Genomic DNA, 18795 nt, shown 5'->3' on the forward strand with positions numbered 1-18795 from the left:
ATGCAATTACAGAGTATTCATTAGATTTTGTTTCTCACACGTTCATTGGCTTGTATAGATGTTTTCAGAGGCGACAACTTTAAGAAAATACGTGGTTTTCTAAGTCTCTAACCTCGAAGACGATGATGAAGGCCAGTCTGGCAGCAAGCACATGCCAGAACTGCAAGGTGAACCCGTAGGGCTCTGAGCTCCATGGAGGAGCTCTGTAGTCTCGATATCTGCAGAGGGGAACAGGAGGCTCAAAACATCTGAACACAGCTGCATGTGCATGTTTAATCCAACTCACTACTTAAGCAATGGCCGTTTACTTATTTTTGTACCTGCAGTATCGTGTCTGATATTGACTTCCATTTTTTGGCTCACCCATGTCAAAAACAGACAGGCTGCTGTTCATATACCCTCTCAGACATCTGTAGACCCACAAAGAGATAAATACGCAGAAACTACAATACAGAGTTAAAGTACAGAAAACAGACATGGTACAGTTTTAGAAGAACTTACGTTGCCTCTCCTAGATACCAATATATCTAGCCAGAGCTTATACCAAGTTGTGTCCATTTCTCACTCTGACTACTCCTTACAACACCAAACAACTTACATAAAACGACAGCAGGATGTCATTCCGGCATGCCAAGCCAAAATTATGAAATTACAGTAGATTGCGTAGATTGCTATATTTTAAACACTAATTTCCTGTCAATATGTCTTAAAATTGAAGGAGTTCTCTTGTGAAAAGCAAGTATGTATTAACAAAAAGATGAACAAGTCAGAACATCCTTACTGTTCATGCTGGTAGCCCTTGTCCACACAGGGCCCGTATTTGAAGGCGTAGACAAAGCGAGGAATGTAGTCAGAGGTGATGGCAATGACAAAGGCATTTGTGATGACAGCCACTACTCCAATACCCTCCAGAACACCATGCCAGATGCCTGGGGAGAGTGGGAGGAGTCATTCAATTATATGGCAGTGACTGAAAATAACATCAAACTGAGTACTGAGCAAAAGCGATGTTTCATATTACACACACACACACACACACAAACTTACACAAACAAGCAGAGGAAGAAGCTAAAACTAAAACAAGTCACAAACTGCTATAATGAATATTGCATATAATGAGGCATACATTTAATTGAATACATTGTTAGGGGAAATAAGGAAAATAAATAAGTCATAATTCTAGAGTAACATACACCTTGTACTCAGATGATCAGACAACTGACTGATGTTGATTCATTTAAGAAAGCTTGATGAGGGCAAATGAACTGTTCTTTAACACCTTGGACACAAAGATCTCTTGGCCATCTTTTCCATCCCAGCTGACCAGGTGAGGAGGCAGCTGAGGTGACTGCAGGCCCCAGTGGTGTTCTGCTACTCTGGAAAACAACCTGTCTGGTACTAGTGCCCTAACACCTGAATGTTCATTAGCCCTGTTCTAGGCACTCTCAAACTCATTATGATCAAGGCTCTAGAAAGGTTTGCATGTCAAAAGACCATTTCCACTTCATTTGTTAACTGCATGTGGGGATAAGGTGTGCTGCAACCTACCTGCTGCAAAGAGCTCACTCCCACCTGGAGAACATGTGGAACACTGTAAGTGTCATGTTCACTGATTTTTCCACTATTCAGCTCCCAGTGTTGAGGGAAAAGCTACAAGCAGCATAGCTGCACCCTACTCTGGTGTCCTGGATTACAACCTAACCGGCCTACAGGCCTCACCATGTGTGGTTATAGAATTGTGTGTCTAAGCAGACTGTGACAAGCACGGGGAGAAGAGCCACAAGGAGCTTTTCTCGCTTGATTCCTCTTCACCTCTTACACCTCTGATTTCAGGTACAACTCTGAAGCACAATCTGCATAAGGATGTTTATTATTGTGGGAAAGGTGGCGGAATACAAGAGTCTAATACCCAGCTTTGTGATGCCATCTCAACCATCTACACCAGCAAGGAGATATTGGTGTGGCCCATGTAATAATCTATAATGAGGATATAGAGGTTGTGCAGACTTATAAACACCTGGCTTTCCACATGGATAACAAGTAGGGAAGGAACATGGACAACCTGGAAACATGGGCGCCCTGTTGAAGAGTGGACAGAGATGTATTTGGTAACTTACTACAGAATTTATGAGCACATTGTGCCAAGTATCATATTGAATGTTGCTGTGTGCTGGTACACCAAAGAATATCAGAAAGCGCAGCTCAGTGTCAGTGTCTCCCTCCCTTGTGTCACAGACGATATGAAATCCGCATCATTATTTTGTGTCTGCCACTGTCTGTTGACTGAATTCCCTGCTGCTAGATTTCACACTCACTGTTCTTACCCCTTCGTTAGTACTTGGATTTATACCCCTTGTGTTTTAGTGTGTCATTGAAAAGTCTTGTCACGTATTTAACTCTGTTCAGGTCCTAAACCTTCTTTAACATGTTTCCAGTTTTGCTGAAGTCTGACATTTATGCCTGTTTTAAATGATAGATTATCTTCTGAATAAGTAATGTCTAAACTTACTTATTACACTCAGTCTTATGACTCAAACTGACTTAACTGAACTACCTGGACTGTCTGGTTTTATGAATGAATGCCACCTAAAATGCAATCTTATTTTGGGGAATAAACAAATGCTTATAAATAATGAGCATCATTAGCAGTAACTTTAACTAAACATTTTCTGTATCTACTGATAAGTCTTACACAGCAGTTAGGAGGTATTTTGGCATATTCCTCCATGCAAAACCCTTTTCTTTGACTTGTCTTGATTGAACATCCTACTTCACCTCATGCCACTGCATGCCAAAAAGGATATGGCCATGATAAAATTAATTTCATCAGTTAAAACTACTCTGGTAGTCCGGTTGATTTATTCCTGTGATGAGGATTTTCTTGTTGCATGACCAAATTTATTTAAACTTCTAGATCACAGACAGATGTCCTGATTCTGCTGTAGAATTACCTCATCCAGCTTGGAACTTATTTTTCTCTCAGTGATTGTAAGCAATCCAGGCTCTGAGGCAGAAAAGCAATCCCACACAATTATATTCTCTCCACCCTACTTCACAGCAGGCTGGTTTTACTATCTGGTGACATGGAATATTTTATACACACTGTCTCCAAATATAATGCTGTTTACAGTTACCAAAAGTTTGGCTTTTGCTTCATCTTCTGACAGAACATTGCTTCAGTAGTAATGTAAAACATCTAGGCAATCGTTAGAAAAATTGAGATCAACATCAGTAGTTCTACAGTGGTTTCCTCTATGGCAACCTGCAATTGAGTACCAGCCTCTTGTTCAGTTTTTTTCTTTTTTTCTTATGGTAGACTCATGGACAGATATTACCAAGTTCAAAGTACATTTGTAGATCATTATCAGTGGCTCTATGGATCTTTGTGTTTAAGGATTCTACGGCATATACATAGAGTGAGTGACCTTTGTTGATCATTTTTAGAAATCCCTTTATAACCCATTCTGTTCTTATTATCTTAAATAGGTTATCTTGTAAGTGCTTCTATCATTACGTTTTATTTACCATTAAGCTATACTGCACCATAGAGCATGAATACACATATTGAAACATTATTGCTTTAACTGCAACTGTAACTGTCACAGTAACCCAAATTGTGACTTTATTGTATGGCAGGCCAGATTAAACACCTAGATGAGTAATAACACGTGATAACAATTAACCTATTATTAAACTTCATTTTTTCTCTTTGATCATTTAACCCATATCTTTAATGAAGATATAGTGGTAAAATGTTTTGTGTTTGTTAAGTAATACTGTCTTGATTTCTTATTATGACTTCACATTAAGATAAATTCATGCATAAATCCATAATTTTCAAAAAAGTTCACAATTTGCATAAAGTTTTTTACAACTGTATATAAGAAAAATATCTTCCACTACCTTTGGAGATGCAGTTGGTCTCAGAGATGAGTGAAGGATGAGCAGTGTTTGGAATGGGCAATGCTGCTCAAAAAGTTCAGCAAGACGTGCAGGGCAGGCCTATACAGCACTTTACACTTTATAAGCAAAACCTGACAAGTTACAATCCAGAAGTCCAATTTTAAAGCTATGAAAGCATATACTAGTTTTTCTGCATCATGTAGCATGTGTCTTATTTTGAATAGGTTTCTTAAATGTTAATATGCAGCCTTAGAAAAATTACTTATATAGGGCATCATCAAAGGTTACACCAAGGTCCTTAAATGTAACTTTTGGTTGTGCATAAGATTCTAGAATACAATTAAGCACATTCTAAAAGGTGCTCTACTTCAGATCCAGTAACTGCAGATGCCTCTGCAGCACACTGACTCCTTGACATAAAACCATTTTGTGATAACTTGTGTGTTGTGACATGACACACTAACAATCCAGTAGATGTGTCCATAAAGGAATGCACATTGTCTACAACAATACTCATGCTCACAATGTACCATTAAAATAATGCTAAACTGGTATTAGGGGTCCCAACTTTTACACTACCATCACCAGTCTGAACTGTTGTCAAAGCAGGCTATGTCCATGGATTCACAGTTAACGCCAAACTCTGACTATATCATCTGCATGTCAGAATCAGAATCTCAATTACTTTATTTTGCCAAACATATCACACGTACAAAGAATTTGTCTTGGTGAGTGCACACACATATGATGTGTAACATACTACACAAATAAGACAAGTCCACAGACAATTCACAAATATTCAACAGAAAATAAGACAAGAAACTAAGGGAAAATAAAATAAAACTAAACAGAAAATATGATTATAGACCAGCCAATGTGAAGGAAACTAGACTTATGAATATGTTAATATGCACTTATGTGCAGGGCCTGAGGAAGTATTTGTCAGTGCCACATTTTTGGGGAAAAACTTTTAGCATGTCTATTTGTTCTGGCTTTGATAGCTCTGAACCTTCTGCGAGACAGACGTTGCTAGAAGAGGTGATGACCAGGATGAGAGGAGTTGGCTATAATCATGCTTTGTGAACCAGCTACTGTATATTTCATAGTGTAGGACTGCAGTCGATGATCCTTTACATTGTCTTTACCACTTCCTAGAGTTTGTCTCACTCTTGCAAAGTAAAGAATCCAAACCAGATGGGTATTGATGAAGTAAGGATGAATTCACTGATTGGTAGACATAGATTATCAGGGCCTGTGGCAGCTTGAATTTCTTCAGCAACCACAGAAAGAACATTCTCTGCTTTCTCTGTGTTTTCTAATGCAGACCATGTTCCTCTGTGTCTGGTTCCTGGATATGGCGGTGCCCAAGTACTTGAGTCACTCCACAATGTAAAGCACAGAGCCACTAATGTTGAGGGTGGGAATAAAGATCAGGGCTCCATCTGGAGACTACTACCATCTGTGTGGTCTTTTGGGTGTTCAACAACAGGTGGTGGTGACTGCACCAGGACACTAACTGCTCTACTTCCCTTCTGCAAGCAGACTCATTACCATTGACTATGAGGCCAAACATGGCAGTGTTGTCTGGAAACTTCAGGATCTTCACAGCTGGCTCATTGGAGCCACAGTCATTGCTGTACAAACTGAACAGAAGCGCTGAGTGACAACTTTGTGGTACTCCAGTACTAAAGATCTGGATGTCTGACATGTGTTTTCCTAGCCACATCTGCTGTTTGGCAGGAAGTTTGTGATTCCCCAACAGATGGGGCCTGGCACAGAGAGCTCACTCAGTTTGATCTGACGGAGTTCTGGCACTATGGTGTTTCAGGCCAAGCTGAAGTCCACAAACAGAACTAGCACTGGTCCCTGGACTATCCAAATGCTGGAGCATCAAGTGCAAGTCCAAGTTGACCACATCATTGATGAGCCTATCTGTATAAGAACTCCAGGGGATCCAGCAAGGGATCTGTAATAGGTAGCTTTGGGTCATTAAGATGGTCTAAGACTAGGTGTTCTTGACTAACGAGGCCAGTGTGACCAGCCTGTAGTCATTTCATCCAGTAATCTTTGTTTGTTGGGGGACCGGTAGACCAAATCAAGAATCAAGAGGCTTTTTATTGTCATTCCAGCTATATAGAAGTGTATGGTGAAATTAATGCTTCCTCCATGACCATGGTGCAACATAAAAGAAGAACACAAGTGTAAATGATAAATATGAAATACAGGACCAATAATCATGATACCATATGGGGCAACACTGTGCAGTGCACAGTCTGCGGTCCCGATAGGCTTGGTGGGAAGTGATCACCTTGTACTCTCCTGAAATCAACTAATCTCTTTTGTTTTTCCACATTCAGAGACATGTTCTTGGCTTTGCACCAGTCCGTTAGCCACTGCACCTCCTCTCTTGAAGCATGTGGGAAGCCCCAATGAGCTGTTGAACTGGTGCTAATTGAAAACTGGTGTTATATGTTCATGTCAAACTAGGTCTGGGCTGGGAAGTTTTCACACCATTTATCCTGAATTGCCTGTTAAGATACCGGTCATTAATGGTAAAATGAGCAGGATCAGAGGTGTGAAAGACAGGGAGTTGGGAGAGAACGGCTGAAGAATGTCCTTAGCACTTTAAATTCTGCAGTACAAATAATTCAGGTCACTGGAGAGTTGCAGTCATTAAAGGAGGAGTTCTCATTTTCATACTTTGTAATCTCTTGGCGGCCTTTCCAAACTGAATTCGGGCCATTTGTAGCAATGTGGCTTTTCTTCTAGTCTGAGTATTGTCCCTTTGCTACGTTGATTCCTTTCTTCTTTCCTGTTTTACATATTTGTAAAGAATCATGTTCTCTCTCAAATGCTGCCACCTTTTTTATATGAAGCTGTCTGAGTCCTGTCTCTGATTTTGTTATGTCTTGATTTTTTTTTTTTAGGATTTTATTGTGCTGTAGCAATGGTGTAAAATGTTGTACTTGTTTGTGTCATGTTTTGTTACATTTCCTTAATTAAATTCACAATGATTAAGTCTCCAGAAATGATGACTATTGAGTCTAGATTCTTCCTTTCCACCTTAATTATCTGATTGGCCAGTACACATGCACACACTTGTGCCAGTATGTAAATGTTCAAGTTCAAGTTCAAGTTTGGTTTATTTGTCACATACATAGTCATACACAGTATAACTTGCAGTGAAATGGTTTGAGAGTGCCAAATGCCAGCCAAAAAAAGAAGAAAACTCTCTGGGAGAGTAATAGAGCTAGCAGTTAATAAGGAGTGACTAGAGATGCATATCATTTTAACAGTAATGTGTAATCTTTGCACCAGCTTTGACACATAGAAGCAGATTCCTCTTCTCTTTGCTTTACTGGTCTGCTGTATGTCCCTGTTTGCTCTGAGCAACTGGAAATTGGGTAGGTGACACATATTGTATATGGTTAGGCTAGATAGCCAGGTTTCCACAAAGCAGATAAGGGCAGATAAGGTAGAATAGTCCTTGTTGACTATATTAACAATAATTGTTTGCAGCAGAAATCAAGATTCATAAGATCGGTCAAGATTTTACCATTCCTCAAGTGTCAGATTCCTGTTCTTGGTTGACAGGAGTGAAAGCCAATGTGATTCTCTGTTGATGTAGCCCATTCTCCTTAAGGATTTATTAGTTCTATGCCTTTCTGCTCACTACAGTTTCAAAGAGTAGTCGTTTGATATACTGTAGCCTTTCTGTCATTTACAACCAGTCTGGCCATTCTCCTCTGATTTCTCTCATCAACAAGGTGTTTCTAACTGCAGAACTGCCACACACTGGAAGATTTTTGTTTTCCCCTCCATTCTGTGTAGAGACTGCTGTGCATAAAAATCCCAGGAAACCAGCACTTTGTGAAATATTCAAATCCAAGCCCATCTGGCACCAACAACCATGCAATGGTCAAAGTCACTCATATTGCATTTTCCCCACAATATTCATGATTGACATGTATATGTTACCTGACGCTTTTGACCCATGACTGACTCTTTCCATGCACATGAATTAGATGACTGGACAGTTACCTGAATGACCAAGTGTACAGGTTTTCCTAATAAAGTGGCCTGCAACTAATTATAAAGGGAGAACAATAGTAATAAAACTATACTAAGTATATGAGAACCATGCTTTGCACTGTTAGGCTGTGAAAATTCCCCATTCATACTAACAAACTGAGAATGGTCAGTCAGGTAAGAGCTCAGACAGACTTGTCGGGCCTTGACAAAGCCTGGCCTTGAACCCATATCTTGCGGGTGGCAAATTGTGCTTTGTAAAAACAAAAATAAATCCAGGTTAAGACAGCAGTGCATGTCTCTCCCCCCCACAGCCATGAGTGTGTATAACATCTTTGAAACCAAGCCCTTCATCAATATGTTTATGTCTGCAGACTACCAATATTATCATTTAACTATCGCTATTGTTATGTCATTGTACTGTGAAAGGTCTGTATATCTACCCTGCATCTATAGTATAATTTTACACTGCCCTGTTATGAATCTGTTATTGGTGTTATGTTACCTTATCCTCTTCATGAATGTTTTCTCAATGCAATTTGACTATTTTTACTATTATTTATCACTTGAGTACCTGCACATTCACCTCTTTTTTTGTACAACTTATTTTCAATACAGTACTATACTCCATTATACCTGCATATCTGTACAGTTATGTATATTTTTATAGTTCTTTATATATACACATTGCACTGCTCTAAGTATTTTTGTAAGGTTTGGTGCCAGACCAAGGCCCCCTCCGGCCACCAGAGGGAGGCTTCGAGTCAGGCAACGCCACTAATCAGGCTTAACACCCAACAGCTGGGCTAGTCCTTATATAAGCCCAGTGACCCAGTCGCTCACTGCTGGGTCTTTGCTAAAGTTTTGAGCCAAGTGCCTAGCTGGTAACTGGGTGTTGAGGTCTGTGAGCCCTTGTGCTACACCTGTGTTTGTGTTTTTACATGTCCCCTCCCTTCTCCAGTTTTCTCCTCTCGAGTTTGTCTCTCTCCTGAGGCTTCCCTTAGCCGTTCAAGTTCCTCCCTGTTTTCTGGTTTTGTTTGGGAAGTTTTAATTTGATTTTCCCCAGTGCATCGGGGTTGCCATTTCTTTCCGTGGCGTCCTTTGTTCTCCCTTTTTCCACGTTTGGCATGGTGTTTAGTTTTTTCCTTTTGTTTTACTTGATCCAAGCTCTAACTGTTTTGCACACAGGCCCACCATTGTTAGAGTGTGGTTGCTCACCCAGTAGTCTGTTGTTGTCATTACCTAGCTGACCTGGGTTCAAGCCCACACCTTATAATTTTACCTACAATATATATTGTACATGCTATTAATTTATAATCTCTTTGCACATTTACTTTTTTGTGTAATTTTGTTTACTTACTTTTGATTACATTAATCCAATCCAGGCTGCTGTAGCATTTCCTCAAATTTTAACTTTTATAAGGCAATATTCCCAAGTAACAATACCTACTTATGTAAATCAAGACCTTTGGTATAAATATCATCAAAATATATCATCAAATTGAAAGACATCACACTATAATTGATGCCCTGCAGCCAATAATGTATGGCTTTTTAGCTCTAATCATAGTTCATCATTTGTTGCAATATAGGTACTTGGAGAACAACTCTGAATACAAATTCTATTAGCTTTTATGCTATAGTTACAAACCAGAGTGGCAGGCTTATTAGACTAACCGATATCAGTAGCTCTGGCTGGCATGGGTCTCCTCCACTGTGTTACAAACTTGTATGCATCCAGCCTGATCTCGATGATGTTGTTGAGCAGAGCCAGCAGAGGTGCCAGAGGAAACGCCGCCACAAAGATGGTGGTGAAACCGAACTGGAGGACTGCACAGAGTAGCATTTGCTCATGGCAGGTGAAATATCTCTAAGGTTACATTTAGAACGCGCAAAGGACTTGGTTCTAGATTTGTAATGTTTTGCTAGAGCTGTTTACAGCAGACACATGGCTTTTCCCCAGTGGGTTTGAATGGAAGGAAGCTGTGTTCTACAATCCCGCTCACCCATCTCCAGGTATTCATCCACTAGGCCATGGGCATTCATGGGCTGCAGGTTCCAGTCTTTGTCCCACTGGGGCAGCTGTTCTTTGCTTTCCAAGTTATTCTGTTCTCCTACTCGCCTCATCTTCCGCCGAGACCACCAGTTCTGCAGCAGTCTGGACAGGTCAGGTCATAGCATAAAAAAAAAGATAGAACTGCCTGATATTTACAAATTAAACACATTATACTCCAACACATAGCACACATTACTTAGCTGTAAAAAAAACAAAAAACGTTACTTTTCAATATATCCTTTTGGTATCAAATAAAGCACATCCTTCTATCTTATGTCGTCTGCAAAATTATGGCAAACATATACATACATTTTTGATCTTCTAGCTCTGTAAAATCAGTTATTCAAAACAAAATACCAGGTAAATGAACACAAATAAATATCAGAGATCTGAGAACATGTTAACTATGATAGTGCATACCTTTACAATCTATGAACAATACCTGCAAAAGAAAAAAAGCCCCCTTTGCTTGTTCATAATCATAATAGCTATTATGGCCTGCTTCAGGTGACCTTCAAAGCATGTATACGGTAGAAGATGTGGTGCTTGGAAAAACCACTGGGTCATTAAACCAGCAGCTAAGAACACTGTCCCTTCCTCTGTTCTGTCATAGGCTAACATCTTTACCTATAGCCCACCTTTACCAACCTTTGCCACACACTCATCCCTACTCCACACGACTAAATCTGCAGATGTTTTAAAGGTGGGGTATTCCAAATTCACTATGGTTCCTGACTCATTTTGTATTGTAAACAAACGAAACAAACCTTATCCTTTTAAATGATAAATGTAAGCATCCATAGGCCACCTTTAATAACCTTCTGAATAAAACTCTTTTAACAAAAACAAAACCCACACAACCTTGGAATAAATAAAGAGATTGACGGACAATGGAACAAACAGGTCATGCATATAAACAAAGCCTGTAAATAAACACAGCATCTACTAAGACATAATACTCACGGATAACCAAGCTCCATGAAGTTATTCCATATCTGTTTCAACACCATTATCACCCCCATTTGTAAGCACAGGTCAATCAGACAGCCACTAGGATGACACTGAGAACAAAACAAAAGATGAACATTATAAACATGCAAGCTATAATTGCACCATGTTCAGTCTGATGCCATGGCCTTGTTCTGTATTGTGAGGCCATGGCTCAGAGCCAATGGGAGCTTGTTTATGATGATTAGGAATGTGTTGGATTTGGCTATAAGCACTGCAGCCCAGCAGACAGCCCCGGGCGCTGGTCTGATGCTGATGCAGTGGTGTGATATGGGGAAGCTAGCAGCCCTACAGGACAGTGATGACAGCAAAGTGTGAGAGCTATTTCAGCACGATTCAGCCTCACACACCTCCTCCATTCTCCAACGGTTAAACAGCTTATTGTAATCTCCAGGCCTGCCAGCAAACCTGTGAAAACACACAAACAAAGAGAGAGAGAGAGAAAGAGAGGAAATATTAGTTTCAAAATTCAATTAGCTGTGCTATAGAAATAGAAAAGAGAAAAATGTACTCTCACTTGGAGCACATAATATTTCACAATATCAGTAGATACATAAGAAACTCCAGCAGTATTTAAACTATAGGAACATTTCTGGAAATAGAATAGAAAAAAAAAAACAGATTAAAATGATAAAAGGAGAAAAGACTATATATGAACAATTCATTGTTGATAACCTATTTCAGGCTCAATGGGATGCAGGAGAAAATGTTTTAAAATGTATTGAATTTTAAAAAAATTAATTAAAACTTAGCAGTATCTCATTTTGGTATTAGAGTTTCAATCTGTGATTGATCACCTTCCTAGGAAGAATGCTATGTAAAAGGTGGAGCTGTTCAGATTGACAAACTGGAAGAGGAACATCTTGAGGGCAAAGCTGTTTTCCCATTCTGACTCAGTCCGGGGATGTTCTGTAACACAAACCAGGGCACTGTGACCTTTCCCTGAGGAGGATTAGCCATATGCAAGTGGTTAGGGCACCCCCATGCATACAGGGCATGCATTAATGCTAAAATCAACACACCTTACAGCCACTGAGTGCCATTCAGGAATGCCGATCCTTTAATTTATTCAAAGCTTGTGAATTAACATTCTATTATTTTGACAACATTTTTCCTGACTCAGACATGGCAACATTTGAAACATACCTAGATTAGTTAGAAGATAGGCCACTTTCTCATAAACCTGTCAGAGAAGAATTCGTTTAAAACAAAATTGCAAATCAATCATTATTATAGCAGAATCCTATCCTACAAAATTAAAAAATTACTATCATTATATAAGTGTCATATTGTACTATATTTGTATTCAGCCAGACATTTACGTATTACAGAGTTGTAACCACAAAATTAACCACACCTTGTCCTAGTTTATGTCTGGATTCATTTAGCATTGCAAATATACAGACAGTGGTAAACAGTCGCTTTGTTTGATTTTATACTGTAACTTCTGAATGTACAAAGAACACATGCTGACCACATTGAGGGACATGATGATCATGAAGTTGATGCAGACTCCGGTGCCAGAGGTGGCAAACTGCCAGTTTTTCTTCACAAACTCCCACTGGAAAGAAGCAAATTTCTCCATGGCAATGAGCCGAAATACCACCACAGCAAAAACTGCTGTCAACACCAGGGAGATCTTAAATGGAGAGACAGAGACAGTGAAGCTGTGGAGTCTTCCATTAATATAAGCAGGAGACTGAGAGGAAAAGATGTTGAAGTTTTAGTTTGGTTATGGCACTAACTTGTGAGGGCCACTAGGGGGAGACAATAATCTGCAGGAGAGATATTGTTAGAGTTTATGAGCCTACACTTCCAAGAAATGAGGTGTGATGAGGGGCAGAGTGGCACAAAGTGTTAAATTGTGCTTTACGTTGTTACTTCAGTGGCAGAGAATGAAAAGAGTTGTTTATTTTCCTTGATATAGCAGCCTACCATGAAGAAGATTCCAGACACAGAGACCATGAGGCGACTGAGTTTGTCTGTGAAGGGTTGGAAGGGCTCTGGCTTGCCTGAGATGGGGTTCACTCTCTCCTTCCTCGAGTACTTTGCTTCAAACTGGGGCCGCAGCTCCTCCTTATTGACACATGCACGTTACACATACAGCATATGTCCTTCATTAAATTCTTACCTCCGCAATGAATGAATGTGGTGTGGTTTATTAATTTGCACATAGATGGCATCATTGTTTGCTTTCTCTGGGTTCAGTAACCTGCCCCAGGAAGACTGCAGAATTGATGATGACATTATGCAGGGTCTTTCACATGGACTGGATGACACAAGTTGCCAAACTACCTCATATACATCTACTAATTCAAATGAAATGTGTTTGCTTAAAGGCAGATTTAGGGATATGATCATCAAACATAGCAAACACATTTTGAAAGACACCAACAACAGTAGAAATGTGTTCTGTAGAAGTGTCAAAGGCAGCGATACCAAGATACCCTTGCTGGGTCTGTACTGGTAGAGAGCAGTGTTGATAAGTCTAAATTCTGGTATGGCTGATGTCCATATGATGTCAGCATGTCATGTATGACATATGACATATGCAATGCCCTTGGTTAGACTACCTTTAAGACCCAACACGAAACAATAGCCAACACTTCCTGAGAAGTTTACACATGCTATGGCAGCAGGAGATTAATGCAAAGGTTCCAGGGCAGAAAGCACAGCATGCACCAAACACGACAGACAGGAGAACAGTAGGAGGCACACTCACAGAACACACCACCACACAGGATTTACACTAAAAGAAACACAACAAACAGCACAGATATTGGCCATACACCGCCTTCAGTTATTTACAGTCTAATGGCTAATTCCGACAGGTCAGCAAAGGTCATGCTGCTATTTCAAAAGATTTATTAGTAAAGTGGAAAAAATTAGAATCTGCTTTCCTTTGTGAATGATGCTGAGTGCATGTCTATAAGCTAAAGATCAGCTGACAACTGTATTGGGTCTCTATTTTGAGATGAGCCTCACCTCTTCCTCCTCCCAATCAATCAAATCCCAGTCATAGGTAAGTTCTGCCCTCCTTCTCTTCCAGAATTCAAGAAAGACTGTGGCTGTAGGAGGAAAGAGCCAAAGAATTAGCTAGCTATCACTACGAAAGAGCTTCAGAACCAGTGAGCATGGGTAATGCATACTCCAAATTCCATCCAACTGTCTCTCTGTTTGGAGAGTGCAATTAAGCAGTTTATCATACAGACAAAAATAAGGAAAATGTCTTTTACATAATTAGGACATGGGCTTTACTTTGTTCTTCAGTAAAGACTGATTCATCCATTGCATTGATGTAAACAATACAAAAATGGGCCTAAAATCAATTCATAACTGCTATGGGGTATAAACTGTATTATATTTGCTGTGCTTTATAACTCACGGTGCTCAAAAGAGGCTAATCCTGAATGTGGTGTTGTCTTATTTGTCTTAGTGTTTCCATGGCGATGCAATCCATTCAGTAAAAGTTTACTTTATCTGGATTTGTTGTAGTAAGGGATATAAAAGCCCTAAAGTACAGCTCCCTCTGCTGCCAAGTGATTAAAAAGTCGCCTTGAGGGCTCAACCACTTAGATGTCATCATTACACATATGACGGGCCATTTTACAATATTTTTGCACCAATATTCAATCATTAGAAGCACCAAAATTACCCAATTTGACAAACCCTGGATTGTACACAGAATTAAGTTGCTTATACCAAAGAGGTAAAAAAGCAAAGAGGAATTATGATGAGAATGACATCAGCTAGAGGAAACTCGTACAAGACAGATAAAAGTCTAATGGGAACTCCGGATAATGTTAGTGTTCCAGGAACTTACACCATACAACAGGATGTAAGACTCAGTCTACCTCCGTCCTCTACCTGAAAGGATATTTCCCCTACTGTCCTTTGTCTGGAAGATGTACAGTCAACATTGATATGTCAACTAGCATGCACCTTAAGTATTGCTGAGACAAAACTGCTTCTCCAAAAGTTGAATATAGGGCCATAGGGTGGTAGGAACAGGGATTCTTGTTGGATACTGAAGAAATAAAACGAGGAATTAGCACCTGTAGTGACACATCTGATGCATGTTTACTCTGTGTAATGATGATATCTAAGTGGTTGAGTCTAAGTTGCTATGAGTAAATTACTTTTGTAAGACACTCTGGATAAAAGTGTCTGCCAAATGCCGTAAATGTAAATGTAAATGTAATTCACAACTGATAGCAGGTCTCTTGGCTTCTGAGCGGAAGGATTCAGTGGTCTTTGCTGTACAAAAAAAACAGCAGACCACAGTTCTCTCACGAATTATGACACATATCCTTGCTGGGGATTAAAAAGCATGCAGCTCAAAATGCAATCAGAATTACCCAACATTGTTTCTTGAAGAACACATTTCTACTCTTAGAAGCTGTGCAAGGCTGGGAGAATGCAACTGATGCAGTTTGCAGACTGGATGCTCACACTACATTTCTCGACTTCTACAGGCTCTTTGATACAATTGATCAAGGTCAAATTCTATCTACATTAGCCTCCTATGCCATTTCAAAAATCTATATTTGGATATGTGTAGCTATATGATGGGGAGGCAAGGAATACACTGGGGAAACTGTGTGTCCTCGGCACAACATCTGCAAGCCAGAGTTCCATAAAGTGGATATTATCTGCTCTTATTTTTGTTCTCTGTATGAAAAGATTAAATCAGATCCTGCCTTATGGTATGGAACCTATCACGTATACTGGTGGCCTGTCTTTGACTGTGCTGTTTATGGACATAAGCTTTTCCTGGACATATACAAGCTGCTGTTTTTGTGTGTGGAGTCTTTCAAGAGTTTAGGTGTTCAGATCAGCTCAGATCTCACAAGGGATAATCATATCAGCTACATCAGAGGTATTAAAACTTTTTCCTACAGAGGCTTGCTTGCCAGTTTTTTTGGGAACTTGAGGGGTACCCCTGAACTAAAACAAATGTGTGATTATAGAAACTACTACAACTTATGTATAAAAAAATCAGGTCAAAATCATGCCATTTGTCCAGAACCTTTACTGTCAATTATTATGTGTCTAACAAAAGTGTCAAACAAAGCAGCACATGACAATAAGAGCTTCTCCTCTAATCTGCATGTTACATGTTTTCTTTTTCTTCTTCTAGTATTAATGCATTTGTGGTCCATTTTATAATTTTTTTTCCCATTCACCAGCTGACAATACATCATGATACATTTCTCTCATAAAACTTATTTTGATTTTTTTTTTAAATAAAAATAATAACCGTTACTAAATTACATTTACAATTACAAACTGTTTTATGACAAAGTAATTTACATATATTATTTATTTATTTTCCATCACACCTCTTGCCACCTCCCACCCACTTCCACCTGCAGTTCCTTCATTGTCTGCTCCACAATTGGAACAGATCCTCCTAGTTTGTCATAGATCATCAATAGAGTCCAGCTATCCATACATTACATAAGGATTGCTAAGTGTGCACGCCTTCCACCAGATGCACTGCTTCACATTTATCTGACCTTCATCCAGCCTGTCTGGTAGCATCCTTCTCCTGTATGGACAGAACTTAAATGCACCCAGAGAGAAGAGAGAAGAGAGGAAGCTACCAGGAATACGATTGGCTGGATTCCACTAGACCTAAGACATCCATTTCATGCTCCTCTGTCAGTCTATTATTCCTATCAAATAGCAGGAAACTTTTCCAGCCGTTTTCCAGCCGGTTCCAGCCGTGGCGCACAAAAAGACACCAGCGATCCTTTTTGCCTAGAGCTTTTTGCCTTTTTGCCTAAATTACTATAATGAAAGGATTATATGAGCTTAATTATGAATTAATATGTCGAAAATATTATTGAGGTAATAGGTTGCACTGGTTAATATTATTGGTAATGTTGGATTTGTTTATTTGTTTCTTCATAGTACAAACTGTCACGGGACGCTCCCCGCCCCCACGAGTCACGTGGTATAGCCTGCCGCGTGCAGGGGGGTTTACTCCTGTCTGTAGCCACACCCCTGTGAAGGCAGGCACCTGTACAGGGTTAAGTGTTAGCGTGTGTCTGTCTATTTAAACCCCCGTCAGTGCATGCCTCATTGTTGGTCATTGTTTGTTTGTTAGCGTCTGAAGTGTAACGTTAGGATCCATGTTTGTCTAACCTGTGTTAATCTTAAAGTCTTAATTGTTAGTGTTAAGCGTGTCTAGGTTTATTGTTAATGTTGTGTGAGTGCCACCGTAGTCTTGTATATGTCATTAAATGTTTGACACGTCGAGAGAGTCTGTACGTCCTGCTCCACGCCCTGCAGCACTCGGGCAATGTTACACAAACAGTGTCATGCTATAATGTTTATTAACAAGCTTGAACATGACCTGCAAAAAAGCCTATATAAGTTTATTAAGACACTCTTCCCTGATGCTGAAGGACCAGTTTATTATAGCTTGACCCATTTTTGCTTAAAGGGCGAGACAGAGAGCAAGAAAGAACAAATTGCAGCTCTGAAAATTGCAAAAGTTTCAACTTTTCTAAATCTTGCACACCCTAAAGCAGTCCTTTACTGTCTTCAGGTCCCAGCAGGGCTTTGAGGGTCCTCTACCCTTCAGCCAGGATGGGTACTGCGACAGCTGTGGGCAGTTCCAATGCATATTTGTTTAGAGGAGGGAAACACAGGCTAAAGAATTTTTGTTCTGATGAACCTTCATTCTCTGAACATACATTTTACCACACAAACACACATGCATACACACACACACACACACACACAGATGAGGTTCACTCACATCAGCAAGAGTGAAAGGCAGAGCAGGAGGGACTGGACTGAAAGTCTCCTCCAACATGCGCGTACACACACACACACACACACACACACACACACACACACACACACACACACACACACACACACACACACACACATAGAGGCCAGTATAAGACCTACATTTTCCTGACACATAAAATTGTTTTTTCGATCAAGCTACTCCCTCTCCTCTCCAGGGAAGTGTTTCATTAACATTAGCCAGTCAATTACCCTTTACACTGTGTACGCACTTAGTTGAAGCCAATATACAATGAGAGATGAACATTCTGACACTGATCTATGTACTCGTTTTCCATTTATGCAAAGTGATTTACTTCTATAATCTGCCTAATTAGTTACTATAATGTAAACACTAAAAATTAAAAATGTTGTGCCAAAAAATATTATGAGTATGAGTGATAACGTTGATCATGTCCTCGTGTAGTGATTTTTAAAATGACACTTTTGTATTTTTCTTTGTATAAAAATGTATTTTCAAAATATTACTGGTACTCTGATTTACCCTGGAAGTATGGTTTCACAGTTTCACCCATCTGAACAAACAATAAAAAAATAACAAATAAATGTCAGAACAGCAGGATTGGGCAGCTTCTACTACAGTAGCACAAAGTGACCTTTTAGAAAGAAAGAAACAGTAAAAAAGAAACAAAGAAGATAGAAAATGAAAAACTAATAACTACATAAACACAGTGAACCTTCATTCAGAGAGAGAGTTATCCTCACCCCATATTGCCATAAAAATGGCAAAGAAGACTGTGCCTCCATTATCAAAAAGATGAGTCACCTAAGGGTTGATAAAAACATACAAAGTATAGTGAGATAAATCATAATGATTAAAGCTCCAATGAGAACTGAATATATCTGAACTGAATATATTTGAGCCTTGACAAAAATATAATCTCGTTTTAGGAAACTAATCAAATAATCATTTATCCTCCATGGATTATTTCTTAGGTTGGATTTGCATATTGAGAAATAAAGCACAGGGAACT

General features: G+C 39.5%; 1 protein-coding gene across 2 annotated transcripts in view; it reads right to left on the bottom strand.

Moving 5' to 3' along the window:
- The window catches only part of ano3 (anoctamin 3), a 43130-nt gene that overhangs the window by 2032 nt on the left and 22303 nt on the right, over positions 1-18795 (bottom strand). The window contains exons 13-26 of one of the 2 annotated variants that reach the window (XM_027003173.2): positions 18527-18587; positions 13982-14064; positions 13719-13745; positions 12932-13072; positions 12471-12635; positions 12143-12179; positions 11794-11905; positions 11347-11404; positions 10952-11049; positions 9939-10090; positions 9610-9762; positions 782-929; positions 321-410; positions 113-218 (exon numbers count right to left, since the gene is read on the bottom strand). In XM_027003173.2, the coding sequence (XP_026858974.2) occupies positions 113-218; positions 321-410; positions 782-929; positions 9610-9762; positions 9939-10090; positions 10952-11049; positions 11347-11404; positions 11794-11905; positions 12143-12179; positions 12471-12635; positions 12932-13072; positions 13719-13745; positions 13982-14064; positions 18527-18587 (1431 nt within the window). The remainder of the gene's footprint in view (positions 1-112; positions 219-320; positions 411-781; positions 930-9609; positions 9763-9938; positions 10091-10951; positions 11050-11346; positions 11405-11793; positions 11906-12142; positions 12180-12470; positions 12636-12931; positions 13073-13718; positions 13746-13981; positions 14065-18526; positions 18588-18795) is intronic. The other variant, XM_027003174.2, reaches the window with a different exon arrangement.

This window comes from Electrophorus electricus, chromosome 2 (assembly GCF_013358815.1).
Source record: "Electrophorus electricus isolate fEleEle1 chromosome 2, fEleEle1.pri, whole genome shotgun sequence".
Lineage (NCBI taxonomy): Eukaryota > Metazoa > Chordata > Actinopteri > Gymnotiformes > Gymnotidae > Electrophorus > Electrophorus electricus.